The following is a 16,829-nucleotide window of genomic DNA, read 5'->3' as shown; positions in this document are numbered from 1 at the left end:
GACAAATTTCTAGACAGATACCAGGTACCAAAGTTAAATCAGGATCAGATTAATGATCTAAACAGTCCTATATACCCTAAAGAAATAGAAGCAGTCATTAATAGTCTCCCAACCAAAAAAAGCCCAGGACCAGGTGGGTTTAGTGCAGAGTTCTATCAGACCTTCAAAGAAGATCTAATTCCAGTTCTTCACAAACTATTCCACAAAATAGAGGTAGAAGGTGCCCTACCCAATTCATGCTATGAAGTCACAATTACTCTGATACCTAAACCACAGAAAGACCCAACAAAAATAGAGAACTTCAGACCAATTTCCCTTATGAATATCAATGCAAAAATACTCAATAAAGTTCTCGCTAACCGAATCCAAGAACACAACAAAACAATCATCCATCCTAACCAAGTAGGTTTTATTCCAGGGATGCAGGGATGGTTTAATATACTGAAATCCATCAATGTAATCCACTATATAAGCAAACTCAAAGACAAAAACCACATGATCATCTCATTAGATGCGGAGAAAGCATTTGACAAAATCCAACACCCATTCATGATAAAAGTCTTGGAAAGATCAGGAATTCAAGGCCCATACCTAAACATGATAAAAGCAATCTACAGCAAACCAGTAGCCACCATCAAGGTAAATGGTGAGAAGCTGGAAGCAATACCACTAAAATCAGGGACTAGACAAGACTGCCCACTTTCTCCCTACCTATTCAACATTGTACTTGAAGTCCTACCCAGAGCAATTTGACAACAAAAGAAGATCAAGGGGATACAAATTGGAAAGGAAGAAGTCAAAATATCACTTTTTGCAGATGATATGATAGTATATATAAATGACCCTAAAAATTCCACCAGAGAACTCCTAAACTTGATAAACAGCTTCAGTGAAGTAGCTGGATATAAAATTAACTCAAATAAGTCAATGGCCTTTCTCTACACTAAAGATAAACAGGCTGAGAGAGAAATTAGGGAAATAACACACTTCTCAATAGTCACAAATTATATAAAATACCTTGGCGTGACTCTAACTAAGGAAGTGAGAGATCTGTATGATAAAAACTTCAAGTCTCAAGAAAGAAATTATAGAAGATCTCAGAAGTTGGAAAGATCTCCCATGCTCATGGATGGACAGGATCAATATAGTAAAAATTGCTATCTTGCCAAAAGCAATCTACAGATTCAATGCAATCCCCATCAAAATTCCAACTCAATTCTTCAATGAATTAAAAACGGCAATCTGCAAATTCATCTGGAATAACAAAAAACCTAGTGTATTAGTCAGGGTTCTCTAGAGTCACAGAACTTATGGATAGTCTCTATATAGTAAAAGAATTTATTGATGACTTACAGTCGGCAGCCCAATTCCCAACAATGGTTCAGTCGCAGCTGTGAATGGAAGTCCAAGGATCTAGCAGTTACTCAGTCTCACACGGCAAGCAGGTGAAGGAGCAAGAGCTAGACTCCCTTCTTCCAATGTCCTTATATTGTCTCCAGCAGAAGGTGTAGCCCAGATTAAAGGTGTGTTCCACCACACCTTTAATCCCAGATAAAAGGTGTAGCCCAGATTAAATCTCCTTAAACTCGGAGATTTACTCTTCTGGAATCCATAGCCACTATGGCTCAAGATCTCCATACCAAGATCCAGATAAGGATCTCCAAGCCTCCAGATAAGGGTCACTGGTGAGCCTTCCAATTCTGGATTGTAGTTCATTCCAAATAAGTCAAGTTGACAACCAGGAATAGCCACTACACCTAGGATACCAAAAACTCTCCTCAAGGATAAAAGAACCTCTGGTGGAATCACCATGCCTGACCTAAAGCTGTACTACAGAGCAATTGTGATAAAACAAAATAAAACAAAACAAAACAAAACAAAACAAAACAAAACAAAACAAAACAAAACAAAAAAACTGCATGGTACTGGTATAGCGACAGACAAGTAGACCAATGGAATAGAATTGAAGACCCAGAAATGAACCCACACACCTATGGTCACTTGATCTTTAAAAAGGGAGCTAAAACCATCCAGTGGAAAAAAGACAGCATTTTCAACAAATGGTGCTGGCACAACTGGCGGTTATCATATAGAAGAATGCGAATTGATCCATTCCTATCTCCTTGTACTAAGGTCAAATCTATGTAGATCAAGGAGCTCCACATAAAATCAGAGACAGTGAAACTTATAGAGGAGAAAGTGGGGAAAAGCCTCAAAGAGATGGGCACAGGGGAAAAATTCCTAAATAGAACAGCAATGGCTTGTGCTGTAATTTCGAGAATTGACAAATGGGACCTCATAAAATTGCAAAGCTTCTGTAAGGCCAAAGACACTGTCAATAAGACAAAAAGGCCACCAACAGAATGGGAAAGGACCTTTACCTATCCTAAATCAGATAGGGGACTAATATTCTATAAATATAAAGAACTCAAGAAGGTGGACTCCAGAAAATCAAATAACCCCATTAAAAAATGGGGCTCAGAGCTAAACAAAGAATTCTCACCTGAGGAATACCGAATGGAGAAACACCTGAAAAAATGTTCAGCATCCTTAATCATCAGGGAAATGCAAACCAATACAACCCTGAGATTCCACCTCACACCAGCCAGAATGACTAAGATCAAAAATTCAGGTGACAGCAGATACTGACGAGGTTGTGGAGAAAGAGGAACACTCCTCCATTGTTGTTGGGATTGCAAGCTTGTACAACCACTCTAGAAATCAGTCTGTTGGTTCTGCAGAAAATTGGGCATAGTACTACTGGAGGGTCCCGCAATACCTCTCCTGGGCATATATCCAGAAGATGTTCCAACCAGTAAGAAGGACACATGTTCAACTATGTTCATAGCAGCCTTATTTGTAATAGCCAGAAGCTGGAAATTACCCAGATGCCCCTCAACAGAGGAATGGATACAGAAAATGTGGTACATTTACACAATGGAGTACTACTCAGCTATTAAAAGGAATGAATTTATGAAATTCCTAGGCAAATGGATGGACCTGGAGGACATCATCCTGTGAGGTAACACAATCACAAAAGAACTCGCACAATATGTACTCACTGATAAGTGGATATTAGCCCAGAAACTTAGAATACTCAAGATACAAAATACAATTTGCAAAACACATGAAACTCAAGAAGAATTAAGACAAAAGTGTGGACACTTTGCTCCTTCCTAGAACTGGGAACAAAACATCCATGGAAGGGTTACAGACACAAAGATTGGAGCTGAGACGAAAGGATGGACAATTTAGAGACTGCCATACCTGGAGATCCATCCCATAATCAGCCCCCAAACACTGACACCATTGTACACACTAGCAAGATTTTGCTGAAAGGACCCTGTCTCTTGTGAGTCTATGCCTGGGCCTAGCAAACACAGAAGTGGATGCTCACAGTCAGCTATTGGATGGATCACAGGGCCCCCAATGGAGGAGCTAGAGAAAGTACCCAAGGAGCTAAAGGGGTCTGCAACCCTATAGGTGGAACAACAATATGAACTAACCAGTACCCCTCCCCCCCACCCCCACCCCGAGCTCGTGTCTCTAGCTGCATATGTATCAGAAGATGACCTAGCCGATCATCAGTGGAAAGAGAGGCCCATTGGTTTTGCAAACTTTATATGCCTCAGTACAGGGGAAGGCCAGGGCCAAGAAGTGGGAGGGGGAGAGGGGAGTGGGGGGAGGGCTTGGGGGACTTTTGGGGTAGCATTGGAAATGTAAAGAAGAAAATACCTAATTAAAAAAAAAAGGAAAAAAAAGAATACAAAAAAAAAAAACCCACAGAAATAAGATTGTAGGGACAACCTTTTGCCAGGCAAAATGGATAATGTGGTTAGAGTGGACCAACTTTTAGAAGCACAAAACCTGTTAAGAACTGTTATGTTTTGAATCCAAAGTGCTCCACATCGGCCTACATGTTGAAAGCTTAAGATTCCAGAAGAGTTCCGTCTTAGTTACCTTTCTATTGCTATGATAAAGCACCATAGGTAAGGCAACTTATACAACTAAAGCTTTGCTTGGTTGGTTAGTTGGTTGGTTGGTTGGTCAGTTGGTTGGTCGGTTGGTTGGTCAGTTTGGTTAGTCAGTTTGGTTTGGTTTGGTTTGGTTTGGGATTTGAGCTAACAATTCTAGGATAAGAGTCCATCACCATCATGTTGGGAAGCATAGCAATAGGCAGAGATGGTGAATGGACTACGCTGAGAGCCTACATCTTACACATCAAGCATGAAGCAGAGAGAGCAAACCTGAGAACAATGTCTTTAAACTCTCACAGCCCACTATAAGTGACCTATTTCCTACAGTAAGGCCCTGCCTCCTCAGCTTTCCCAGACACACAGCAGGGAACCAAGTTTTCAAATGCCTGAGACAGTGAAAGGACATTACATTCAAACCACTGCGTGAACCAAACCTGTATGTCCAGCAACAAATGAAGGCAAGGAAATGTGGTAGATATACACATAGGATATTTCATTTAGTTATCAAGGAGAATTGAAGTGTGCCATCTGCTGGCAAATGGATGGAACTAAAAGTATCATCACAGCAAGGAAAAGAAACCCAAAACGTAACATCATACAATGTTTCTCTCATGTTCAGAATCTACTAGGAAATTCAATTTACACAATATACTTGTATATGTATGCTTGTACACATGTATGTGTATGTGCATGTGTGTGGTGGGGGAAATGAAAGTATTAAGAAAACTATAAAAGGAGAGAGATTGAGAAGTAAGGAACATCAGAGCAAGAGAGAGAGATGAAGGCAGAAGGAGCTATCATTTGGGAGAACATCACAAAAACACACTTATACAAATGCCACCATGGCATTTGTTGCCTTATACACTAATGAAAAGTCCATTCGACATGCCACCAATACTCTAGACAGGTGACACACAAAGTATCTGAAAATCATGTGCCTCACAGGGTATCAACTCTCAAAACAGAGACTCAGTAAGTTCAACAACAACCCTATTGTAAGTGGGCCAATGAATTAAAATTATATTTTCCCAACTAAGATATACAAACATGCAATGAGCCCTGAAGAGAGGCACCATTGCACCAACCATCCACTGAATACAAACCAAGACAGCACTGCACATCCGCTAGGATGCCTGTTATCAAAAAGTCAACCAGAGGAAGGCTTGCTGATGGCACGGAGAACCTGGAAACTGTTGTCTACTGGCTTTGCTGGGACTAAGATACAAGACAAATAATTTATAAAATAGCATTCCTCCTTCTGTCTCTTGTTCCCTCTCTCTTTTGTTGACCCTCCTTTCTCTCCTTGAATACGGATGCAGTACGACCAGAGGCCTCGTGATATAGTGAATGCCATGGTGATGTTTATGTAAGTATGTGTTTGTGGAATTCTCCCAAACGGTGGCTCTTTCTGCCATGATGGATTAGATCCCTTCAAATACCTTTAATTCCATAGCATTATTTACAGTAGCTAAAGCACCCAAGTACTGGTGAGATGATCAATAGATAGACAATATGTCTTGTATATATACAGTGAAACAGTACAGAGCCTTGAGAAAGATATAAATGCTAACTTCTTCTACAGTGTAGATGGTCCCTAAGGATCTCCACTGGATGGGATAAATCAAACTGAAAATATGAGCCCACTTCTGTGCCATGTCTATGGTGATAACAGGGGACCCCAGAAGCTGTAGAGGGGAATGAATGAAGAGTTGTCTCATCGGTAGAGTTTCAATTCTACCAGATGAGAAGACTACAGTGTTGGGATATGATTTTGTGCACTGTGTGTTCAGATGCTGATTTCTATGCCCAAACATCTGGTCACAGTCCAGACGCTGTTGTGGTCAGGCATCTCAGGGCACGATGTTATATAAAAATTATTTTCCATTACCTCTGATTATGGTTTATAAAGAGCTGATCAGCCAATTAACTGGGCAGAAGAGGATAGGGTGGGACTTTCAATTCCAGTCAGGGTGGCAGGAGGGTCCCAGAAAGAGACAGAAGAGGAGAGGAGAGAATGAGGTGTGGAGAGACCATTTGCATGAATCAGGAGAAGTTGCCATGAGAGACTGCTCGCTACTAGAGAGCAGCCATGAGGACACACATGGACCAGAGTGAGCCAGGGAAAGACTCAGATGCCAGTAAAGGACCATGTGGATGGGAAGGAGGGAACATAAAGAGCTGGACTAGCTCAGAACCTGCCCAGCTTAGTGTGAGCAGCCTTTTAACAAAAGGACCAGGTCTCCGTTTTATTTATTCAAGAGCTCAAATGGGCTAGACAGAACGTCACTTGGGAGCAAAAGGGGTGAAGAACCACATTCCACGCCCCACGTCCAGCCCCCAAGAATGACCTTTACACTGCAGAGGTGCACACTGCTATAGTGACTGTTCAACACAGGGAGAGAGCTTGATACCACTAAAATCCTCAGCTCTAGGTGATTAAGATAGGAGTCTTTGTTATGAACATTTTACCACAGTGAAGAAATTGTAGGAAATACAGTGCTTGATATCGTGTCAAAATGAATATGAACAGCAAAAGGAAAATAATTTGAAATTAATGTAAAGTCTCAAATTACCATATTAGGGCCACAGATGGTGCCATCATGTACAAATGTCTCATCTCTTTGCGATAAATCGGAATATGTCGTCTTTGTTGGCTTAGGTATCCTCCCACCTTTATACATAGCTACACACAAGTCATCCCGGATTTGTGCATAGGCCACAGATAAATTGGCTTTTAGCACCAGCTTCTTGAATGGCCACGTACAGACTAGTTTCCCACAGAGACTGTTTCTGGAAACACAACGGCAACATTCTCTTAGCATTCATTTAGGTAAGTAGCTTATAATACAAGTTAGCAATTTAGGTTCCACATTAGGAAAACCACCAACTGCAGTCCCACCTTCCCTAAACTTTGGATTTTTGCCTTCTCTCCCTACACAATGTGAAAATAAAATTTACTCTTCTATAACATAAACGTTCCATGTTAAAAAAAATGTCTTCCTAATTTAAATCCAGGTTGAACACTTTTCTCCATAAAAATTTAGCATAACTTAGAATATGACTTGCTTCTTGAATGAGGCAATTTAGGAGTAAAATGAAAATTGATGATTATGACATGCTTATAGCTCATTTAGATCTTGTTTTATCTACTGAAATTTGGACAAATTACCAGTGATTTATCGTTGATTTTTGGGTTGTTGTTGTTGTTGTTGTTTTGTAAGTAAAGCAAGATGATTCTTATTACATACCTTTTGTGAGTTATGTTTATTATAAATATATAATATATATAAGCTGTCTAACACAATATCTTTTTCACCATAACCATCTCTAGAAGCTGTTCCCAAGGTCACTGCACCTTTGACATTGTAGGCACTGAACAAATGTTCCTATAGCAAGGGATGACGACTGTGCAGGTGAAATCATGTGACAAAGGAAACCTGGCAAAGTACTGCTCCACTGTTGTTCACTCAGAATACATTTTAGGATTTAAGAATATATATTCTAAACCTAAGTATAATTTTCTAAATACATACTTTAAAGTACAAAAATTACGAATACAGTTGCCAAATCTATCAGCTCTGGAATTGAATTCTTCATAGCACGCAAAGGAAGCCCCTCTCACATCTGAAGATAAAGACAAAAAGAATTGAGATGGATTCAGAGTTCAGATCACACTGTGGAACTGATAGGGTCAGACTGAGAACTGTACTGTGATCACTTAGGGTCAAAACCTTGTTGGGATTGAGATATTTACAAAGAGATAGTTGGGTTCTAACCCAGCCCAGTACTGATCAAGAAGGAAGGAAGAGGGAGGGAAGGGGGCTTACATGTTTGCTCTTCCCTCTTAAATTATGAAATGTCTAAGCCTCCTTCCCTCCCTCTCTTCCTTCCTTCCTTCTATTTCTTTTGAATTATTTTCTTTCCCAGTTCTTTATTTACTGGGGGAAATACAGTTCATTGGTTCTCACAGAGTCAAGTGCCCAGGGTACAGCCCAGGCTGAGCTTCCCTCTGTGTTCCACGCTAGAGTCCCCATGCCTTTATGGTAATTTGAGACTTTACATTAATTTCAAATTATTTTCCTTTTGCTGTTCATATTCATTTTGACACGATATCAAGCACTGTATTTCCTACAATTTCTTCACTGTGGTAAAATGTTCATAACAAAGACTCCTATCTTAATCACCTAGAGCTGAGGATTTTAGTGGTATCAAGCTCTCTCCCTGTGTTGAACAGTCACTATAGCAGTGTGCACCTCTGCAGTGTAAAGGTCATTCTTGGGGGCCTGGACACTGAGCCACCACAGCCCTGACCCAAAGTGCCTAGAGTAATCAAACGTAGAATGTTCTAGCACAGTGGTTCTCAACCATTCTAAGGCTGCTGCCATTTCATTCAGTCCTCCTGCTGTGGTGAGCCCCACCCCCGCCCCCAACCATAAAATTACTTTTGTTGCTACATCGTAAATGTACATTTTTGCTATTGTTATGAATTGCAATGCAAATATCTGTGCTTTCTGAGGGTCTTAGGCAACCTATGTGTAAGAGGTATCTTGATCCATAGGTTGAGATCCACTGTCTTAAGGTGCTTCATGGATTCGCCCCACAACATTTAGCCCCTCAGCGTTCTCTTTGGTACCCTTTCCTTCTAGGTTTTGGGGGCTGAGGATAATGAGCCTGGTGGCTTTGTTTTCTTGATTCCTGAAACGCTGGAGAAGAGACATTTGCTCTGTGGCCTTTCAAAGCAACCATGTGAGATAGCAGTTGAAATATGTAGCTTTTCACATTGTGGGAGGGGGACACATTTACGCTTGTAGTCCCTTCCTAAATCTGGCTCTTTTAGGAGACTCAGAACTGAGATGTAGAGCTAATAAAAAACAAATTAAGAAGCACCAAATGAACACCTGCTATGACATCATGACATCAGATACCTGGTACGGAAACCAGATAAGGATGAACTGAGAGGATAACTCCTCCACCCAGAAAAAAAAATGTTTCTGCCACTGAAATCCAATACAGCTCAATAAAGTAAGTTCCAGATGAAGACAGTAGGCCTGAAAATACTTTCTCTGGTATGAAGCTGAAACATGATTCAACCTATATGGGCCTAGATATGTTCAGCCTGGGCTGAAGTTACACACTGAAGAGCTAGACCATGCTATGAATTCCATAACTAAAACTGAATTCATGGGAGTTATCATACAGATACCAATAAAAAAAAAGAGATAAGAGGCTTCGCTATCCAGTTACTTTCCTTTTATTCATCAATTTATTACCTGTTTATCCTACTTGTGGTCTAGAATGCTTGACCCTATGTTTAATGCTTTAAAAGAATACTCAAAATCTCAGGCAGGGGCTGGAGAGGTGGCTCAGTGGCTAAAAGTACCCACTGCTCTTTGCAGAGGGCCCAAATTCAGTTCTTAGCACCCCTATGGAGGCTCATGACTGTCTGCAATTCCAGTTCTAGGGAACCCTACACCCTCTTCTGGTTTCTACAGTCAAGCATGTGGTATGCATGTGTACCTACAGGCACTCACAAAGATACAGACAATAAAAATAATGAATCAGTCATTAAAACATTTCCTTTATGCTATGGGCAGTAATATAGAGGGCATAAGATACTGCTTTGATCAACCTTAAACGGGGGAGACTATGAGTCTTCCATGGCACTGGTGTTAACTATAGCAACAAACTTCACCCCGAGCTCCTAAAAGCCTTTATAAAGCATCTTTATTGGGTTTCTTTAAAATCAGTGATGTTGTGAGCAGAGAGATGAACCAGTGGGCCATAGGCTTTCCTTACACAGGGAAGCACTGGTGTTTGAACCTCTGGATCCACATAAAAATCTGGGCACATCATTCCAGTGACAGCAAGATGAAAGGGAGAAACAGGTATGCATCCTTGGAGCCCCCTGGCCAACCAGCCTGGATTCTGTAACTAAGTTCCCGGCCACTCTTTTAATCTAAGTGTGCTAGAATGGCATCACACATTTTGGCCAGAAATAAATCCTTTAGTGTAGCATGATGGTGTTTCTAAGCCATGCCTTTTTGGGGGGTTAGTGGGCAGACCGGGTTTCAGAATAAAATTTCTTTTTCTCAGCTCAAATGAACTCCACCCATTCAGACGGTCTATTTTTTTTCCATGCATCAAAAAAACAAAACAAAAACAAAAACAAAAACAAAAAAAAAAAACAAAAACAAAAAAAAAAACCAAAAAACCCTCAAGTAAGCAACTGAGTTGTCAAATGTCAGAGGCCCCTTCTTCACCGGCAGACTCTTGAGTTCTTGAAGGCCACTTTGCTTTCCTAGAAACCCAGGTTCTTTGCATTTAAACAAAATCCCATCAACCACAAAAATCATACGCAATACTGTGGGAAAGCTGCATTTCTACTTGCAAGTTCTTCCTTTAACAAATAGGAATTCAATGTCAGTGCAGGGGGTCCTTTGTGTTGTCTCTTGAAAACAAAAAAAAAACAAGCACACACACAAACAAACAAACAAACAGACAAACAAAAGTTACCTTTGAAATTAATGGTTGCCAAGTGAGACTTTAGCCATGACTAGGTGACACATTTTTGTCCTGAAGAATTGAATAATGGGCATTGGGATAATGAGGTTTTCAAAGAATGTCATGGTACTTACATTTCCCAAGTATGCTCATACATTGCTTGTCAGAAGTCTGACATTTTCCTTGATAACAGAAGGCTTCACCTGATTCACAATACTGCCCATTGCGTGCATATGTGTTAGGGACACAATAGGGATCTTTTCCGTTACAGAACTCCACAAAGTCACATTCATCTACCGACTTTCTACAGACCACATCATTCATTTTTACCTAGAAGAAGACATAAAGGATTACTTCCAGCGGTACCTCTCCCTATCCCTTCTCATTGTAAAAGGAAAGGCTCTGGGTGGTTTTGAGTGAAGCTCATGAGGTGGCCCCATTGCCTAAGGCCTCCCGTAGGATGAAACAGCAGAGGACACAATACAACATTAATGTGTCAATCAGAAAATGTTTCCATAGCTGGATGCAGGGAGGGCCGGAAACCATGCCCACCATGCCAGGCTCAAGAACACTTGTTTACCCACATCTGTTCATTTGTGGATATGCCTTGTTCAATCAAAAAGGTCCCTTTCGGCCTAGCGATAACAACTAATTTGTTTGCCTACTATAATACTTGTGTTAGCGGGGCAGAGTCAGTAGACTAAAGTTGATATGAATAACAATTGGCACTATACCCACTTATTTATTTCATGTGCCTGAGTATCTTGCCTCTGGGTACAGATGTGCACCATGTGAGTGCCTGGTATCCTCAGAGGACAGAAGAAGGCATTGGAGTTCCCTGGGACTAGATTCACACACAGTTTTGAGTCAATGTGTGGATACTGGGAATCAAAACTGAGTCCTCTGCAGGAGTAGCCAGTGCTCTTTGCCACTGAGACATCTCTCCATCCCCCACGAGATGATTTCTAATGAAGGGAGCGTCTCAATATGTATACAGTGTCCCAGAATTCTTTATAAAGTTGTGTTTTTCTAGACTCTATTTTTATCCCACCTATTGAAATAAAAATGTCATTTGTGGGAAACTGTAAAATGAGGTAGAGTGAGAGAGATAATGAATAGTTTCAGGCACTGGTTCCCACCTTTACCTCTTGCTGCTGTCCTTGGAAAATGTCATATATGTGCCACTGGGCACATGAGAACATCTCCCAACCGTAGCTCACTGTGCTTGCAGAAATCCTAACGGGGGAGTGGAGGCTGCCCCTAACTTGTTTGCCTGCCTGCTCATAGTATCCTTTTCCTCCCACTAGATTGCCTCATCCAGCCTTGATGTGCTGGTATGTGCTGACTCTTACTGTGACATGATATGTCATGTTTGGTTGATGTTCCTGGGAGGCCTGATCTTTTCTGAGGAAAGACCTAGGCATGGGGGAGGAGGCAGGGGGGATCTGAGGTAGAGGGGAGGCAGTGGAGCAGAGGGAGGTAAGGGTGATGGGAGGAAGAGGAAATTGTGGTTGGGATGTAAAACAATATTAAATATATATTTAAAAAAAACTACTTAAAAACAAAACTGTAAGTCCAACAAATCTCAAGCAGAAAACACATCAAGCCATATTGACCTACAAGACCACCAATGTATTGTTCAAAATTGGGGACAAAGATAAACCTTAACACAGAAACTAGAATACACTATGTACAAAATGACAAATTAAGTATGACATGACATTTGTCATTAGAGACAGTTCAGGCAAAAAAAAAAAAAAGCATACTAGGAATAACTTTACTATAACATGAATAAAAACGCTAACCATAACCAGAGAAAACATTTTGAAAACAATAAGTAAAATAAAGATCAGGGGGATGGAGATTGGGTGGTCAGCTGAGTACTGCCCAAGCCAGCTTGGGGACCTGAGTTTAGATCTAAGCACCCACATAAAGATCTGGTATCAGCAGTGTGAGTTTGTAAGCCCAGCACTGGAGCAGTAGAAATCTCTGGAGTTCTTTGGCCAGCCAGCCTAACCGGATCAATGAGCTACAGGCTAAAAAATAATAAATAATAAGACATGAAGACTCAGAGCAATCAAGTAAGAAACTATCAGCTTCTGTCCATGCCTGTAAGTATATACCTATGCCATACAAACATGCTTATCAGTCAGAAGTGGGAGCAAAATAAAGCCCGTTGTACATCTTCAAACTCTGAAACCATTCATGACTGGAAGCCCTAAACTACATGCACATACACTGTAAGCATGTACAGTGTACCACACACGCTTACATACACATACTTAGGCACACGTACTCAAGGTTGGAAGCCAGAGAAACAAACACCCAAGTGTTCTGACACGGCCTATTAATCTAAATGCAGTGAGCAGACAGCCAGACTGTGTAAAAAGTAAGATCCTGCTTGGTGTGTATGTACTTAAAGGAAAGTTTTTATAGAAAGACAGATTGAAATAAGACGTCATGATGCCCAGAGTACCACGCTAATATGCTAGCGTCAATGATGGAAGCAAGAGGTGGAGAGATCAGGAAAAGCAGATTTTCAGAATGAGAAATGTTGGTATAGATGAGAAGTTTTCATTACTCAGGGACCTGTTCAGCAATACAATGCAATCATAATCATAATAACACAGTGCAATAATAATAACAATGTGAATGTGAACACTTCTGCAGCAAGCAACAGAGCCTCAAAACACTCGAAATAAAGATTGAAAACCTCAACAAAAAGTAACCAAATCTGCAGTTAACAAATACTTCAAGTATTAGTGTAGTAAGAATATAGTTTTGCTGTGAGTTTCAGAGTTGGTTTTACAAACCTTTCAACATGCAGATTTCACCTCTCTGGTCCTGCCCTGGTTGTCCTGGATGAGATCCCAGATCAGAGACAAGCTCTGCTGTGACATTTGAACTGACAGAGGTTGTTCCTGTTATCAAAGGACTTGGTGGATGGAGGGTGAGTTCTCCTACATGGAAGGACATCGAAATTAAACTGGCCCTATGCAGCATCTCTGCAATGTGATTTAGCCATTGCTAAGTGTAGAATTTTTAGACCTTCCTGTTTTTGAATGGGTCTGTCTTTCTCTAGTGCCTTTACTTTTGTGTCTGGTTGCTCTACTGTTGGGTGCATATGGACTCACAAATTTATATCCTTTTGACAAATCAACTCCTTTATTATTGTATAACTAGCTTCTGGCCTTTTATAAAAGTTTTGTAGGTTTTTTTTTTTTTTTTGGCGGGGGTGGTGGTGGGGTTATATGTTTGTTTTATTTAAAGCAGGTACTACTGTAGTCTGAATCCTGGGTCAAATGAGGTCTTAACCCATCAAATCACTAATAAGAAAATGTCCTACAGCCAGATCTTATGGAGGCATTTTCTCAATTGAGCATCCTTCATTTTTGATAACTCTAGCTTCTATCTAGTGTTGACTAAACACAAGCTAGTGGTTGGTGTGTGTGTGTGTATGTGTGTGTTACTATTTCTCTAAATAACCATAAATAACACAACCCCACACTAACTGACATCTAAGCACACCTTGCTGCAATCTTTGATTTATACTGTTTATTTTGATCATCGGTTTGGTTTTTTTTTTTCTTCTTAAGATGTAAACCTTCATAGAGCCCTCTCTAAAGAGTTTGAATGAGAAAGTGGACCATGATAGCATTAATTGGGTAGTTGCAGCTGAGCAAAGAACTTTCCCAAAAGACAGTAAACTGAGTTTAACCAGTACAAAGAACTTGTCTAACTATTTGCCCTCATATAAGCTCCACACGGGGGGGGGGGGGGGGAAGGGGCGGGGGGGGGGAGGGGCGGGGGGGGGGAGTGAGAAAAACTGGCAGAGCCATATGTTGATTAGACAGAATCAGAGGTCAGAGAGGAAATGTAAGAAAGCCAAGTTAGGACAGAAGTAACATGAGACAAATGTACACACGGGAGTGGCAGGTCACCAAATGGGCCAAGGGTGGAAGGGAGACGGCCTCACGGGAGTATCAGAAGTACCAGCTAGGAGCTGTTGCTTGGTATCTCTCTCAACTATTCGTTTTACCTCAAGGAAATAATCTCTGGGTTGTTTTCAAATGCAGATTCCTTCTTACCGTGCAATCTTGATTACAGCACTCCCCAGAACCACATATGGCCTTGCTCTTCAATCGACATGACATGGGGTCACAGCATTTTTTATGTGTACAGTTCTGCAAAGAAAGGCAAAGTCTTACTTAGCCATGTGTGACTGTGCCACATCAAACAAAGCTGGAGCACACATGATCTTACAAACCATGTAATCTTTTTGTCTTCTCCCTCTATTTATATTATAGTTTCAATAGCCCATTCTCCAGGTGGGGCATGGAAATATCTCATTCAACAGTCTACTCAGTGCAGCTCAGCAAGGTCTACCATGAAACCACCCAGGAAAGTCATTTCTTGATCTCTTAGTAACAACCACTCTTTTTAAACATATCTACATTCTGGCTTTTTATATCAAGCTTCATCTGTTGGTACTATTTATGTGTAAATCCCAAAACTGAACAGGTTTGGCTCTGCTCAGGCTGGGAGCCAGCTGCATGGGGATGCTTGCTTGACTCCTCAATTTTGGTTCCTCTGGAAGGATGTAAACTGAAAACCTTATAGTTGCCCTACCAGGAGAGTAATCATAGCCACTTGGAATGATTCAAATTCACTTGAGGCACGGGGAGTTAATAATATCATTGTCCCATTCTGCATCTCTAGGTGGCCAGTCATTCAGGTCACATGTAGATGGATAGACATTGCCACCATCACAGAAACACCTATTTGCGGTGCTGCCCCCAAAGGATTCATAAATGGATGTTTTCTCCTGTTTAGCATTTTCAAGTTATGTGTTGGGGCTGTACAATACATTATTTCTTCTACTGTGGTGAATGAGAATGATTATTGAATATTAATAACCGTCCCCCTTGGAGCTGCTCTTGATGCATCTGAGAGGGCTTGAGGGGTTTCAATCTCTGCTCTCATTCACCTTAAAATATCTTCTTATTAATTTCATCATCAACTCAGGGCATTTGCTTACTTTTCATATATTTGTAAATTTTCCAAGATTCGTATTGGAAAACAGCTATTATGGTTTAGTATTATAGTTGGTTCACATATATAAGATAAGAATATATATTCTACTACCTCTAGGTAGGAAGGTGTGTATGGTGTCTGTGTGGTGTGTGTGTGTGTGCGTGTGTGTGCAGGTGTGTGTGTGTGTTTGTTGAGAAGGGCAGATCATGCGGCAGTTAACAGTTTTATAGCCATTTCTCAGCAGACCTGGGCAATAAAACAGCGTCAAATGGTAGGGCTTACAGGCAGCTCTCATTAAAAGTGTGCTAACTCAAACGGAACATGAAGCTCACATAGGATAGGAAAGGGGTGGGGGTTGGGTGGGGAAGTGGGAGTAGGTCGGCCTCAAATCTACTTTACTAGAAGATTAAGTTTTTTCTGCTTTTCTTAGCACCGCACATAAAAACTGAAGTGGGGTGGGGGTGGGGATGAGGTGGGGGAGAAAGGACCACCTACCTTCAAAGTGCCACAGTCACATTGCTCGTTCATCTCCAGCACCCCATTGCCACAGATTCTCCTTGGCCTGCGAGCTGGCTTTCTTTCCAAAGGCAAGTCCTGGAGACATCCAAGGTTTTGTCTTGTTGACAGGTATTTAAAGTCATCCAGGGTACAAGTACTGAAGTCCTTCACACCCCCAGAATATCTAGAGCATAACAATGTGCACGTGATCAAAGCTGCTGCTTTGTGTTGCAGTTCCCGGAACAGTGGTTTGGGGAAGGATTTTGAGAGCACCATCCTTTCCAGACAATGCTAAGCACACTTTTAAACACAGCTATGAGATTGCTAGGGTGCTTTCTCATGCTTTTATAATTGTACAGAGAAAAAATGAAAACCAATGATACAATTCAAAAACAAAAACCAAAACTTGTGCCACATGCAGTGCTTATGCAGAACTTGGTACAGGTATTCCCTCAGGACACATGATGTGCTGAACCAGGATTCTCAACTTCCACTACTTACATAGCAACATTGTGGATGCTAAGGTCTCTCGCTCTCTGTCTCTCTCGTGTGTGTGTGTGTGTGTGTGTGTGTGTGTGTGTGGTGTGTGTGGTGTGTGTGTCTCTCGTGTGTGTGTGTGTGTGTCGTGTGTGTGTGTGTCTCTCTCTGTCTCTCTCTTGTGTGTGTGTGTGTGTGTGTCTCTCTCTCTCTCGTGTGTGTGTGTGTGTCTGTCTGTCTGTCTCTCTCGTGTGTGTGTGTGTGTGTGTGTGTGTGTGTGTGTGTGTGTGTACACTGAGCATATGCGTTTGTCCATCTCCTTTAAGTTTGGAATCTTTAAGC

General features: G+C 41.1%; 1 protein-coding gene across 2 annotated transcripts in view; it reads right to left on the bottom strand.

The window, feature by feature from the left end:
- LOC110299986 (disintegrin and metalloproteinase domain-containing protein 5) overlaps positions 1–16,829 on the bottom strand; it is a 96,572-nt gene that overhangs the window by 46,429 nt on the left and 33,314 nt on the right. For both annotated transcript variants that reach the window (XM_021169991.2, XM_021169993.1), the window contains exons 12-16: positions 16,008–16,194; positions 14,567–14,662; positions 10,613–10,808; positions 7,511–7,601; positions 6,551–6,767 (exon numbers count right to left, since the gene is read on the bottom strand). In XM_021169991.2, coding sequence (XP_021025650.1) covers positions 6,551–6,767; positions 7,511–7,601; positions 10,613–10,808; positions 14,567–14,662; positions 16,008–16,194 — 787 coding nt within the window. The remainder of the gene's footprint in view (positions 1–6,550; positions 6,768–7,510; positions 7,602–10,612; positions 10,809–14,566; positions 14,663–16,007; positions 16,195–16,829) is intronic.

The sequence above is a fragment of the Mus caroli genome, unplaced genomic scaffold, assembly GCF_978045245.1.
Source record: "Mus caroli unplaced genomic scaffold, Mus_caroli_1 scaffold_10, whole genome shotgun sequence".
Lineage (NCBI taxonomy): Eukaryota > Metazoa > Chordata > Mammalia > Rodentia > Muridae > Mus > Mus caroli.
This window is presented reverse-complemented; position numbering and strand designations above follow the sequence as displayed.